Source organism: Calonectris borealis, chromosome 10 (assembly GCF_964195595.1).
Source record: "Calonectris borealis chromosome 10, bCalBor7.hap1.2, whole genome shotgun sequence".
In the NCBI taxonomy this organism is placed as follows: Eukaryota; Metazoa; Chordata; class Aves; order Procellariiformes; family Procellariidae; genus Calonectris; species Calonectris borealis.
In genome coordinates, this window is record NC_134321.1 from 1,075,566 (window position 1) to 1,089,586 (window position 14,021).

Here is a 14,021-nt window from a genome sequence, read left to right on the forward strand (position 1 = left end):
ACAGGGAGGAGCCGCCGGAGAGCCCTCCAGCCCCGGGGACGGGGACGGGGACAGGGACGGGGACAGGGACGGGGGCGGCCGGGCTGCTCCTCGGCGGAAGGCGGAGACGGAGCAGCACAGCCCGGGGAGGTGAGCGCCGTAGCGGGGACACGGCTGCCTCAAAGCGGGACGCGTTCCTAGGGGATCTGCCACCCGCCCTCTCTGCTACCAGGCTCTATGTGGGACGGAGCTGGCCATGGAGAAGTTGTACTTTGCGGGGAGCAGCGTATGGACGATCAACAGCTCTCTGGGGAACGGCAGCCTCCGCCTGGAGAACCAGACCTCCGGGAGGAACAGCACCACGGACCCGCTGAAAAGGAACGAGGACATGGCTAAGGTGGAGGTGACGGTCCTCTGCCTCATCCTGTTCCTCGCCCTGACCGGCAACCTGTGCGTGCTGCTGGCCATCCACACCACCCGGCAGAAGCACTCCCGCATGTACTTCTTCATGAAGCACTTGAGCATCGCTGACCTGGTCGTGGCCATCTTCCAGGTGCTGCCCCAGCTCATCTGGGACATCACCTTCAGGTTTTATGGGCCAGATTTCCTGTGCCGGTTGATCAAGTACTTGCAGGTAGTGGGGATGTTTGCTTCCACCTACATGCTCTTGCTGATGTCCCTGGACCGGTGCTTGGCCATCTGTCAGCCGCTGAGGTCTCTGCACAGGAGAGCAGACCGGGTCTCTGTCCTCCTCACCTGGCTGCTGTGCCTGCTGGTCAGCATCCCTCAGATCCACATATTTTCTCTGAGGGATGTGGGGAATGGGGTTTACGACTGTTGGGCAGATTTCATCCAGCCCTGGGGACCTAAAGCCTATGTCACCTGGATAACCCTCATGGTCTACATCATCCCTGTGTTGATGCTGAGCATCTGCTATGGCTTAATCAGCTTCAAAATCTGGCAGAACGTGAAGCTTAAGACGGCTCACGGGCCCAACGTGGGTCTGAGCTCCAGCTCCCGCAACGGGACGGCGTTTGCCAGGGTCAGCAGCACCAGGCTCATCTCCAAAGCCAAGATCCGGACAGTCAAAATGACCTTCATCATAGTGTTAGCTTTCATAGTGTGCTGGACTCCCTTTTTCTTTGTGCAGATGTGGTCTGTGTGGGACACAAATGCTCCACAGGAAGGTATGTCCTCTCCCCTCCCATAGCCCTACGTTTGCATGGACTGCTTAGCTCAGTGGCCGCAGGGGCACTGACAGCAGACGCGGGGGCTGCGAGCGACAGCCAGAAACTGTTCTGAGCCGGGTCTCAGGGGGCTGGGAGGGAGACAGGAAAAAGTTCTGAACTCGGAAAAACTGCCCGACAGGCAGCAGTGGCTGTGCCTGAGCTTCCCTAGTGCAGGTGAGGGCTAGCTTAGCCCCCGGTAAATTCAGGGCCACCGCAACTCAGGTGTGGATGGTGGCTCGGGAGGTTTTCACTGTCCCCGGGTGCATAAGCTCAGCCCTCCCGGGGCCGCTGTGGGGTCCCTGGTGGTTTGATTGCCCACCCTGGGTGTGGTGAGGGCTGCGTGGGAGCGCACTTCCCACCGGTGCCCAGGGCTGGGGTGACCGCAGGAGAAAACTGCACAGTGTTAGTGCCCGACTTCTTTTCTCTTGCTGTATCATTTTGTCCTCGCTGACTTCTTTGCTTTCTACTCTTTTGCCCTCTTTCCCTCTCCTCTTCTCCCGTTTCCATCTACCCCGGGACTGTGCTGCTGTTATTTTACCTCTGACTGGATCATGTTCCTGCAGAAAGCCACTGATTTATGAGCAAAGGCTTTTCCTAAAGGACGTGGTGTCACTGATTTGCCATTTTTTATACTTGGTGCTGGCTGCTCCTGTCATCGCTAAGATTGCAGACAGAGTAAAATATATTACCCTCCTTGGTCTCGCACGCTTGCAGCTGTGCAAGTCTGTGCTGTCCCCAGGCGGAGGTGGCTGATGGTGCCTCTGCACCTGCAGGGAGAACCGGCTGGGAAAGCTTAAAAGAAAAACTGCACAAGTTTGTGAGGTGGAAGAAAGGGCAAAAAAGTGCATCCAGGGACAAGTCCTCCTTGGACAGACTGACCCAACTGAACAGAAATGCTGAGTCTGGGGATGCCAACGACCAGCGAGGAGCTGTGACCCCCTCCCGGCTCCCCCGGCAGCCCTGCCGCGGCAAGGGCTTCGCAGCAGAGGGCACGGCTCGCTTACATCGTGCACTCTTTTCCCTTCTTTAACCCTATTCTAGCTATACGTTGCTCTGTGGAAAACCTGATGTCTCCTGCAGTCTGTTCTAACATAAACTGAAGCTGGTAGCCTGCCTGGCTCCAGCTCTCCTTATTTTGCTTTTATTGCTTCTCTCTGCTCCTTTTATTTCAGGTGGAGAAGTGAAGCACAGCTTTTTAAACCTCCAGGCAGCCGTCTCTTGGTTTTCTACCTGATTCAGGCTGGTTGAAACATCTAGCTTTTAGACGTGCCTCGGGATGAAACTGTATCTCTCCCTTTTGCTGTATTTCAAACCTGCAATCTTGAAGGCTTCCACCTGACTCATCGGCAAACTAACCTCTGCCGCTCTGCTGATTCCTGCGGCGAGGAGCGGGGGGGTGGCTGGGATGTTCACAGATCACGCCCTGCCTGCTGACTCGGGAAACTTTCCCTTGCTCACCCTGTGCAATTGGCCCTGCGACGCCTTTTCTTTTCTGCTTTGCTTTGCTTTTATGTAGTGAGGGAAGCTCCAGCCATGCTGAGTTGTAACAAACCCCGCTTTCCTTCACGTCTCTGTTGCTCGGGGGCCCGTGTCTGCAGAAAAGGGTGGGAGTTTTGCCAGAGCATTTGCTGGAGGCTTTCATGGCACGGGGAGGAAAAGCCTCGGGTGGATTATTGTGGATAGCAAATGCCGAGAGACCCCAGCCCTTCATCCCAGGCCCACCCTCCTCCTCGCTGGCTGCCCAGAGGCATGAGAGGGGCGGCAGGGTCAGACCTCTCTGCAGAAGAAACGGGCTTTGCCTGCTGCATTCCTGACAGCGTTGCCCTGCATCTCTTTTCCTTTGCACTGAGGCTTGGGCTGCCTTGGCCGGGCAGCATCGCGGGGCACCTGGCAGAGGTGTACCCCGCAGCAGAAAGGGAATTTTGCTGTTTCTCATTTCGCAGGCTTTGCAGTCTGCATGGGCATAACATCGGAGAAGGAAGAGAAGCAGGCGGGCAGGGTGCTCGCTGTGCAGCGGGGCCCTGTCACGGCTGCAACATGGATGGGCTGCACCCCGGGAGGTGACAAGCACCTCACAAAGGCTGTGTGGTGGAGGGTCGCTTACTTAAGAAATGTTTAGTTCTCTCCATGTAGGATGTCATAAAGAGTGTCCCTGGCAAGGGAAGGTCTGTTTATACCTACCTGAATGCTAATGAATCCTGAGCAGGCACCCTGCAATTTTCTGTCTGTGCATTGCATCCCGGAGCATGGCCAGACGCAGGTCTCGGGTGTTAGCAGAGGGTCGCACAGCGCTTGGTCTGACGTGGGTAAAACTCACATACTGCTCCCGCCCGGCGCCCGGCCCGGTGTGCCATGGGCCATGCTTTCACCTTTGCAGCGTGCAAAGTCTGCTGCGGTTTGGCGTGTGTCAGGGGTAGAAGATAAGGCTGTACAGAAAACAAACTGAAGCAGCTCTCCTTTCCTAGTTGGTAAAGTGATAATCAGAGAGATCTCACCCTACTATTACTGACCCACTTCAGTAGCTTTCTACACGGGTCTTCCTCACTTCATAAAACAACTTAAATAAAATAAGGCAAGCGAAGTGCAGAAGCAGCACCCTCACCCTGAGCAGTACCAGGTGGAGCGGCAGGATGGGCTGGGGTCCCACGCTGCTGCCCGCCCGCGTGACCTCGCTCCCCCTCTCTCCTATCGCCCTGCCCCGCACCCCGGCTCTGCGGAACTTCAGGGCCAGGCGGCCCCTTTGGCGTCCCTTCCCCGTGGCTGCCATGGGGGAGATGAAAGTGCCTAAATGTGAGTGCTGAACACTGGGGTGCCAGGCTCGTCGGTCTGCTGCGTGCCTGGGGGGGGGCTGGGGTGTCAGCGAGGTAACGTGTACCCGGGCCAGGCAGCGGTGATCCCACCTTTGCTGGCCATGCAAACCTACGGCCTCTGTAAGTGGGGGTTGGAGCTACAGGTTATGATTCAGGTTTGGCTTAAGTACCGGGCGCCCTTCACAAAACATCAGTTTAAATGAAGTTTCTGCTCCACACATCTTACAGATAATTTACATGTGGCATTTTGAGTTTTGAGTCAAAGTTGGCTTAAAGCATCTCTGACGATAACAGTGAGGCTGTGAAGCAGCATAACTCTGTTATATTGGTCCCTTAATCTTGGGAGCTGGTGCCCTGAGACGTGGGCTGTGAGTGACAGCATCTATCTGTATGTGGGAATTAGTGGACAGTGCTCATTTCATTTCACTTCTGTAGCAGCGTTGGCAGCAGAGGTCCCGCAGCCCTTCCCCGGGCGCTGCGATCCCTCCTGACAGCGCAACATCCCCAGCCCTGGTGCGGGGGGATGCTCGGAGCCTGGGGAGAGGGAAGGTCCGTGAGGGGCAGAGCTTGCTCTTTGCAGCACTTCTCGGGGATCTCCGGCAGTCCTGCTGGGGAGGGGAGATGCCCATCCTTAAGACCTGCTCTGCAGTAAGCTCCATGAAATTCAGTTTATATCTCCCACAGAGAGAGAAGAGCTGAGTTAGCCGTGGCTGGATTTTTTTAAGTGGGTAGAAATGCCATGATGTATTTCAGGTCTTGTGCCTAGGACTTGTAAGCCGTTCCCCAAGGGCTTCTTTTAGCGTATGCTTGAAATTAAAGGTGGTTGGACCAGACATCACTAGAGCAGGAATTATGCATGAGTTGGTTAAAGGTGAATTTGGAAACTAGTATTCATTATTCACACTTCTTTTCTAGTTTAAAAACTGCGAGTAGATTTTTGCAGAGGCAGAAAGGGACCAGAAACAGCCAGACCGAAGCACGCATCCTTACTGCTGGCGCGTCCCCTGAGAGCACAAGGAGACGAGAAGATGGGCTGAAAGCACGGGGAGCAGAGTAAAGGCTCTGTCCCCAGCCACTTCATGGAGGTGCTGCCCCGTGGGGCGCCGGGGCTGCCCCTCCTTGTCCCAGCTCGGCCAGGGCCAGCTGCTGTGGTGGGTGCGAGTCCCACCGTCCCCTTTCTCACCAGAAGGCACTGGTCTGACCTCTCAGGTGGGACAGTCGGGTACTTTGTGCTCTGGGAATGGAGAGCAGCAGCCGGAGACTTGACGTCCTGGCACCGTGCCGCCACCATTGCCTCCCGTCCCCAGTGCCACATTTGCAGCCAGGAGCCATTGCCAGGCTCCCGGGCTTCATTACTGAGATGGGAATGGCCATCATTTCCCCTGGCAGTGCCTCATAGGAGAAAATCAATCCAGGGGGAGAAAAGTGCCACCGTTCCCCGGGGCCGGGAGGCACAGATGGGGCTGGGCTGGTGGGCGCTGTCCTGTCGGCCACGTGTTGGTGGTGGGGACAGCCCAGGAGCAGGGGACGCCCCGGGGCCAGGGGGGAGTGTGGCTTCCCCACAGCCTGAGTGGATGAAAGCTGCCTGTCAGCCCCAAAGTAGCCACTGGTGGGGAAAAACGAGCCACCTGGCTCTTTTTGTTCCTGGTCCTGCTCTTTGCCATGGCAACTCCAAGAGGCTACGGTCCCTCCTCCCCGGGTGCGATAAAGGCAAATTGTGCAGATGATGCTGGGGGCAGCTCTGCCTCTTCCCAAGGCATTTCTAGGGTAACGCCGAGCAGGCAGCAGTGCAGGAGCTGAGCGGGGGAAACACAGCTCTTCTGGGGGAAAAAACCTAAAAACAAGTTGCTTAAACCCAGACTCGCTTCCCCCCTTTTTATTCGCCAGCTCTTCTTTACTGATGTACTGACCGTGGTGTTCCTGCAGGCAGGGCAGCCCAACCCTCGCGTGGGAGGAGGCGGCGTGGTGCCGGCAGAGCCTGGGGCTCTCGGCAGAGCCCACCGCGGCATGGGCCCAGTGCCCGCCTCCCCAGGGTGGTGGTTCTTGTCTCCTGCACCGTGCCCTGACACTGCCATGCTTTCTGCCTTGCAGCCTCCCCCTTCATCATTGCCATGCTCCTGGCCAGCCTCAACAGCTGCTGCAACCCCTGGATCTACATGCTGTACACGGGGCACCTCTTCCACGACCTGATGCGGCGCTTCCTCTGCTGCTCCACGCGCTACCTGAAGTCGCGGCCGGCGTGCGACCTGAGCGTCAGCAAGAAGAGCAACTCCTCCTCCTTCGTCCTCAGCTGCAAGAGCACGAGCCAGAGGAGCTTCATGCATCCATCCGCGACGTGAGGGCATCGCTGGCCAGGACCTTGCTCCGCCGCCGTGCTGCCTGCCTCCAGCACTTCCCTGTGAAAAGCTGGGATCCGGACAAGCAAGGGGTTTCTATATAAATAGGTGTATATATGTCTGTGCACGTGTAAGCATGTACAGTGGTTGTTATTTAACTGAGGCAGGAGTCGGGGGAGGACTTCTGTGGTCCAAGTTTCAGTGCTGCCTGAGACTGGACGCCAGGAACCCACTTCTGAGCCCCCAAACCACTGACATCGGTGGCTTTTAGATACCACCGGGAGGGGCAGGTTTTGCCCCGAACAATCCCGCACTGTTGAGGCAGGTGTGCTACGTCCCCGTTGGGTGCAAGGGGCTGCAGCACAGGGTGATAGGTGCCACCTCGGGCATGCGGGCATCAGGCACCCGGCCCCACCTCCACCTGCAGCAGGAATCCCGTGGGATGGCAGAGCCTGGCTGGGCAGAGCCGCGGGCACTGCTCGCTCAACACGGGTGCGGTTCCTTTGCTTGAAGCGCTGCGGGGTAGAGGCAGTCCCATCCCTGCATCCCTGCATCCCTGCATCCCTGCATCCCTGCACGGTGCCAGCCCTGCTTCCCCCAGCCCAGGCCTGCTGGTGGCACTGCTGGCACAGAGCAGGGCAGTCCTGCCGCCACGGGCTGGGGGGAGCAGCAGGGACAGGGCTGGGGACGAGCCTCCCGGGGGACAACGCTAACAACCGGGTGCCCCTACCCGCGCCAGCTCCGCTCCCTGTGCGGTGTGAGGCTGCGCACACGGGTCAGCAGGAGCCAGGGGAGCGGACACGACTGCGGGGTCAGGGGATCTGTGCAATAACACATTTGCTGAGTGTGCTCAAAAGCTTCTCCAAAGGCAGGCGTGTGGGATTACAGCTGGTCTCCATGGGGTTTAATGGAACAATCCTGTCGAGTCCCCCAAGGCCAAGCTTTTGCTTTGGGTTTACCGCAGATCGCATTTACTCTTTTACACCAATGCAATTTTCTTGCTATGTAACGCACAAGGTCATGCTTATGGCATGGATTTTTTATTGTTAAGAAATACTTGTAAATAAAGTTTTCTGACTGTGTCTTGACGGAAAGCGGGAGGGGAAGTGCAGAAGGAGCCCTAGACTAAGAAAATGAAGGAAACTGATGGGAAACAAGGCTTTAAACACAAGACCCAAGTATACTCAGTGTAATGATGCCTTTGTTTATAGAGTACTGCACCAAGCACTTAAGATCTGCACCCCACTTTATTCCATAGCATGAAGCTAGCTGTGACACTGCCTGTGGCGGTGGGACAGCTGGGGTGAAGTGCAGCTCTGGCTGAAGGCAGTGGGAGCTTTCCCGTGAATTGGTGGCAGTGGGATCCGGCGGCTGCAGACGGATGCTCCTGCCTTTGCTCACGCCGCCTCCCGGATCTGCAGCCGGGGAGATGTGCAGAGGCAAGGCCTGCATGCAGTCAAAGGGTAATGTGATTTGGCCTTACGTGCTGGGAATGAATATGAAAAATGCATTTAAATGTGTACTTTATTTTTTCACTGTCATCAACAGGGACATTTTCACCTTTCATATCCTGGCATTCCTTTGATTTTTTCCTAGTAGCTTCAAGTGAGCTCTCAGCAATTTGCTGAATACAACCCAGCACATTCAGTCTCAGCATATTTTACCAGACTGGTTTAAATCCTTAGGAAAGCATAGAGCATTTTCCTCTCATGTTCCTTTCTCCTCGTCTTCTTTCTCCTTGAGAGTAATTAGCTTCTGCACAAAACAAGGAGGGGGGGTCCCCTTTTGTGGGGAGCCCAGGGACCTGCGCATCCTCCGTCTGCCAAAATGCAACGTGGGATAAACTTTACCGGGACTGATGCACAGAGCAAGGAGGAAGCTCTGGGAGAAGCAGGGCGTTGCCTTGCGAACCCTGGTTGCAATTACTGGCTGCAGTTACGGGATCAGGCAGGCGGGGCCGCGTCCCCACGCGCGGGGACACTGCGATCTCCAGCCGAGTGACGCTGCAGCCCACGGCCGAGCTCCAGAGGAGCTTCATGTTTGTTTATCTGAGGATATTGAACGGACTGCCAAAAGGTCAAAAGCAAAATAGAGGTGGTGATGACTGAGCAGTGTGTGCTCCACGTGTGGGGAACCCATAGACTACTGCATGGGGAGATCAGAATTTTGGAGTTTTTTTGGGTTCAGGCTGTGAACTACTAGAACAAAAAGCCATTAAAAAGGATATAATCCCAGTTTTGTTTTTAATTATTTTTATTTCCACAAAAAGCTTTAAAAAATACTCATGATAAAATGTTTTTGGAGACTTTTTTTCCCCTACAAAAATCTAAATATCTTTTTTTTTTGTATAACTCCATCCATCTCAAGGCCCGGTGTTGCTAGAGCATGGGTGCTATATTGCTATGGAATAGTGTAAGGCCACAATCCAAGCCATTGGAAGAGCACCAGTAGAAAATCTGGCTCTTTCTTGTCCTTGGCATGGCACTACAAGAAACTTTGGCTCCAAGTCTTTGTTGGAAGCCAAGGGAAAAAAGCACATGAATACAATTGAGAATAACCTCTGAACAACGAGACCTCCTGGGCCCTGATTCAGCAAAGCACTTAAGGCCAGAGCCAATAAAGTGTTTAAGTGCCTCAGAGTTAAAGTACGGCTTCATGGGAGATGGACTAACCAAATTAATTGTCAATACAGGGAAGGAAGTAGCTCCAAATTGGAGTTTTTTCCCCTCGTCCCTGTGTTTCCACTGGAGCCGGAGCGGCTGGGAGCAGGCAGTGTCCCGGAGGAGGCTCCTTCCTCCGCTCCCGCAGGCACATCTGGGTGAGCCCGCGGGATGCCGTGGGAGGGACCGGCCGAGGGAAGGGTGCGAGGCAGCGCCTCGGAGGCGGGTCTCCTCCCCGGCGGGGGGTCGGCGTGGTCCTGCCCCCCCGCAGCCTCCCTCGCTCCGTCCCAGCGCCGGGACGGCAGCTAGAGCAGGGCAGGGCGCGGAGCGGAGGGACAGCCCTCGCTGAGCCACAGAGATGCATTGCTGTAGGCTAGAGCTTGCCCAGCATCAAACAAGCAAGCACGTCACAAATATTCTCCCTGAGAAACAAGCCAAAGCTTTACTTAAAGCCAAGCCTGTCATTTCTCAAGCAAAGTTATCAAAAGCCATTTGCTCTTGTTGCTCCCCACAGTGCTGCCCGGCTGCCCTCTCTGCAGCCCCGGCGCGCTCACGGGCGATGCGCAGGGCAGCTGCCCACCTGCTGTACTGCCCGTTGAATCCTGACCGCAAAGCTTAACGATGCCCCGTAATTAAGTAGCGAGTGTCAAACTGCCACAAATGGTTTTGCAATTGCCGGTGGCCCAGGCTCAGCACATACTCCCAGAAGGCAGACACAACATTTCATGCACTAATTGATCTGGATTTCAAAGCTTTGCTGAAATGCAAACACACATGAAAAAAAAGTTTGTTTTCACTATTCTATCCATAAAACTTTTGTGCAGCCTGATTTAATACAGAAGCTTCCACAACAACAATTACTTGCAGAAAATAATAATTCATATGCAAGTATTTCTCTTAGTGTCATGCTAGACCGAAGGGATGGAGAAGCAGCGTTTGGTCTGTTGTCCAGCAGCATCTCTGCACCTTTGCTTCTTGCTCTGCAGCTGTGGGTCATGGCCCAGGGCTATGGTCCAGGAGGTGCTGCAGTCCCTTCCACAGGAGCAGGGTGCGATGCCGGGGGTCCTGGAGAGCAGAGGGCTCTCCCCGGACTGCTCGCCGAGCCTTGATGGGCTTCTCTTCTCCTGGCTTTGGGATGGAATAAGGGGCAGCCCGGCATGCCTCCGTCTGCAGGGAGCATCCCCGACAGCCAGCTCTGCCGCGGGGCCCCGCCGCACTGCGCCGGTCCCTGGGCACGGGTGTCCGTGTGCCCGAGGGCAGGGCACGCTGCAGGAGCCAGGGGAACCTGGCAGAGGGGTGCTGTGCGAGGGCTGGTTGGGGCGGCTGTGGGGACCTAGATCTCCTTCCGGAGAGCAACTCTGATGTTGCTGCAGATCTTGGAGAGTGCCTCAAAGAGCGGGTCACAGAAGGTGTGGATGCAGAGGGAGTAGATTCGGCTGACGCACTGGATCTCTATCAGGTAGCTCTTGATGCAGGGCACCACGGCCCAGATGTGGCAGAAGGAGATGAGGGCAAAGAGGAAGCCCCAGACGACTGCCAGGGGGATGCCCAGGATGGCAGAGAGCAGCCGGTAGCACCAGTACTTGCTGACGGTGAAGGTGGTGTAGCTGGTTTTCCAGACGCCGTCAAAGCTATATGTTCCCACAGGCTCAGCTATCACATCCTCAAAATCCACCTGGGAGGAGGGAAGACGGAGGTAAGGGGGGTGTGGGGGGTTAACAAGGGCTCCAGCGCAAGGACGAGGATCCGCTGCGACGTGAGAGGAGAGCCCGAATGGAGGGGGCTGGGGAGAGCCAGGGCCGTGCTGGGGGGGACACGGATCCCCTGCACGCCCCCGAGCGAGGACAAGCCCCCGGGCAGAGGAGGGCCCCTGCCCTTGCAGAGGTGCACGCGGGAGATGGCGCAGGGCTCCCGGCACTGCCTGGCCTCAGCCCGTGCAGCGCGGCACGCAGGCTTAACCACGGCACAAAAGCCCAGGCTTGTCCGCTCTGGGACACATCCCCCGGTCCCAAACCCTGCGCTGTGGACGGTGCTTCCAGGTGCCGGAGCCAGGAACTCCGGGAACAGGAGCTGTGCGTGGGAGTGTTTACTCTGGAGGAGGCCAGAGCGCGTTCCTGCCCTTTTTTAGCATTCAGGGACATGGGCTGCCTGCTCGGCAAGAAGGTGGCTTGTGCTAATAAAAATCCAACAGCCCTCTTGATTTACAATTTATTTATTTATATATGCGGAGGCGAGGTGCTAGTTCTGTCTGTCTGTGTTCTCTGTGAAGAGGGAGAGAGATGGGCTCGGCCATGCCCTTATGGGATAGTGCTGTTTGTGCAGGCATTGGGGGTGTCTCGGAATGACAAATATTCTTAAAAGCCTCTGATCTACGCACAGAGATCTCATTGTGGTGTAGCTCATTTCTAGGGAATACATGAGCCAAGCTATTTGTCTTGAAAAATAGCATGGCCTTTCCTTGGGAAGCTAATGTGTCTGTCTGTACGTTTATGTTAAATTGCAATATTCATTCTGGTTTTGGAAGCCCTTTGATCATAAAATCATTCTGCATTGTCTTTAATTTCCTGGAGTGGGCAGGAGGTACCAGGAGAAATATTGACGTGGATTAGGAATCAGCAGCCAGGCTAGCTGGTCCGGCAGCTCCTGCCAGCGGCTCCGGGAAAGCCCTGCTGCCCAGGTGGGCTGGGAACCAAGCAGCGGGTCACTGCACAGCTGCCTGAGTGCCTGACGAGCTAATCAGGGGATCAATTAATGAAGGGAGTGGCAGGCTATAAGAGGAGAGTCTCTGCCTGGCTGTTCTTTTGCTAACAGTGCACCAGGACTGGGTCTAGAGGAACGGTGCAGGCGGAGAGGCTGAATCCCGAGCTGAGCCTGGGCACGGCCCCGAGGCGTTCAGGGACCAGCTATGCAGGTACCGCTCCATTGCATCGCCTGGGAGGTGGCTTTTAAAGCTCTGCAAAGCCCCCGTGGCCAGTGCCACTGCTGTAACTGTAACGTGGTCTCAAATTCTGGCTGCTGTGCCTTAATGCCTGGGACGGGTTTATGAACCCGTGAGCCCTTCAGCCTGCAAACCACTCTGCTTCCCTCCGCTGGACGCCTCTCTACCTGCCGTGCTTCAAGAGCATTACGTGCTTTAATGCCCAGGGTGTTTTTGAGTGTGTTGCTGCCCACTGGAGCGTGGGGGGCTTTGGCTTTCCCTTCGGGACGCTGGTGAGCGGCAGCGGGGTGGGTTGTGCTCCGTGCCCCGGGGCAGGCTCTGCCCTCCCTCCCCACCCCTATGGCCGTGCTGTTCTTAAGGCGGGAGGAACGCTCTGAAAACTTCCAAAGCTGATGAAGCAGCAGCGTGGCCATGTAAGGCGGTGAGCTTGAAAATCCTCTTTCAGGCTTTTGGGGATCCCTGAGTGGGAAAAGGCAGGGGAAGGGTGGGGGAATGGGGCTGGGGATGGCGTGGAAGGCGCTGACATTACCCCCCAATGTAGCTGGCGACATCTCCAAGCTGGGGAGCAGGTAGGTGTGCCCGGAGCGCTGCCTGGCACGGGGGGTGAGCCGGGCTGAAGGCTGTCCCGGTCCTCGCGGCCGACGGCAGGGCGGTGCTGCCCATGGCCCAGCGCACTTCCAAGCCCCGGGCCAAGGCTGTTGAGACGCGCTGGCACGGCGCGGCACAGATGTGGGACGCGCTGCCGGGAACGCGCTCGAGATACCGAGGTGCCTGGCAGCTGTCGTGGGCGCGTCTCGCTGTGCCGGAAGGTGCCCATCTACGGCTGTCACTGTCACAGCTCATCTGGGGGGCTTTTAATCTGACCATGCCCACGGTTTTAGCTGTAATAGTGTTTTAATGCACAAATGCAAGCTTGCATTTCACCAGTACGATCAAGGTCATGGCCTGTTCCAAAGCCTTTGTGAGAAGGCTTTGTCCCTTCTGGCATGTCGCCCTCTTTGATCTCTCAGCACAGTTTTAACAAAACCCTTCCATCTCCTCCTGTTCTCCTTTGGGCCAAAATTATCTTTGGCATAACGCTAACAAAGCTTAGAGCAACCAAGCTCCAGTGGTCAGCATTTGGGAAAATGCTTCCCTGTTCAGCTAGACTGAGAACTTTTGATCAAACATAGATGGAGGAGGCTTGCTGCACCCTCCTGCTTCCGTGTGGGAGAAACAATCTTCTTCCAAATAGGACAAGACGTATCTAAATGCTCTGGTGCTCAGATTGTCAGGTCTTGAAGATGAGGAGTCTTCTTCCAAGGTTCCCTTTAAATCAGTGATACGGGCTGACCTTGTTTTATTTTTGGCTCCCCACTTACTCGTACAGAGGAGGGTCTCTCCATAAATTTTCAAGCTACAGCCCGTGAAGTTGGAGGGTGCATTCAAGGAATGGGAAATATTGCGTTAATTGGAGCCATGCACGGCACACAGCCACCCGGCTGCAGTCTGGACGCCCCGGCAGCAGGGCTGGGGCTTGCAGCAGGTTACCTCCCTGCAGCCCAAGATAATGCTGCTGCTTGAGGCGTATACCAGTGACTTACAGCCCTGGCTGAGGTCAGGCCAAATATAGAATGACAATAGCAATATACTGATTGCATGAAGGAGGCAGTGATGTTTCTAAAAACCAGTGCTGAGAAAGTCCTACCTTTACGACGTCCTCGTTTATACACTTCGGGTCTCTGTTCACCAGGTCGATCTCCTTGGTGTGCTGGTCCTTGATGATGATCCTCTCCTCCAGCTCGGTCTGTTCCTCTGCCATGGCTGCTCTGCCGCCAGCTTGGCTCCGGGCGGTCACAGAGCCGGGAATCGGGGCTCTGCTGGGGGAGGGCCGGGGGAGGGCAGGGTGTGGAGGCGCTGGCCCCCCCGCCGCCCGCAGCAGCTGCCCTGCAGCCCTGCGCCCCTGGCAGTGCTCCAGGCTAAAATTAATGTCGTGCCTCCCGCGGCCGCCCTGAAGTGTCCCTTAAAGGAGCTTTGCTGGGGACAGCCCCCGCGGTGTCCCCTCCGGGGGGGGCACACCTGCGGGGGGC

General features: G+C 56.2%; 2 protein-coding genes across 2 annotated transcripts; one reads left to right on the forward strand and one right to left on the reverse strand.

Moving 5' to 3' along the window:
* Positions 1-213: 213 nt before the first annotated feature.
* OXTR (oxytocin receptor) lies at positions 214-6,363 on the forward strand. The gene is made up of 2 exons (XM_075158438.1): positions 214-1,166; positions 6,110-6,363. Exons 1-2 carry the CDS (start codon positions 236-238, stop codon positions 6,355-6,357), a joined length of 1,179 nt encoding a protein of 392 aa, XP_075014539.1. The 5' UTR covers positions 214-235; the 3' UTR covers positions 6,358-6,363.
* A 2,250-nt stretch (positions 6,364-8,613) lies between these two features.
* On the reverse strand, positions 8,614-13,756 carry CAV3 (caveolin 3). The gene is made up of 2 exons (XM_075158439.1): positions 13,640-13,756; positions 8,614-10,689 (listed from the first exon to the last, which is right to left on the reverse strand). The coding sequence occupies exons 1-2, from the start codon at positions 13,751-13,753 to the stop codon at positions 10,348-10,350; spliced, it is 456 nt and encodes a 151-aa protein (XP_075014540.1). The 5' UTR covers positions 13,754-13,756; the 3' UTR covers positions 8,614-10,347.
* Between the last annotated feature and the right edge of the window lie 265 nt (positions 13,757-14,021).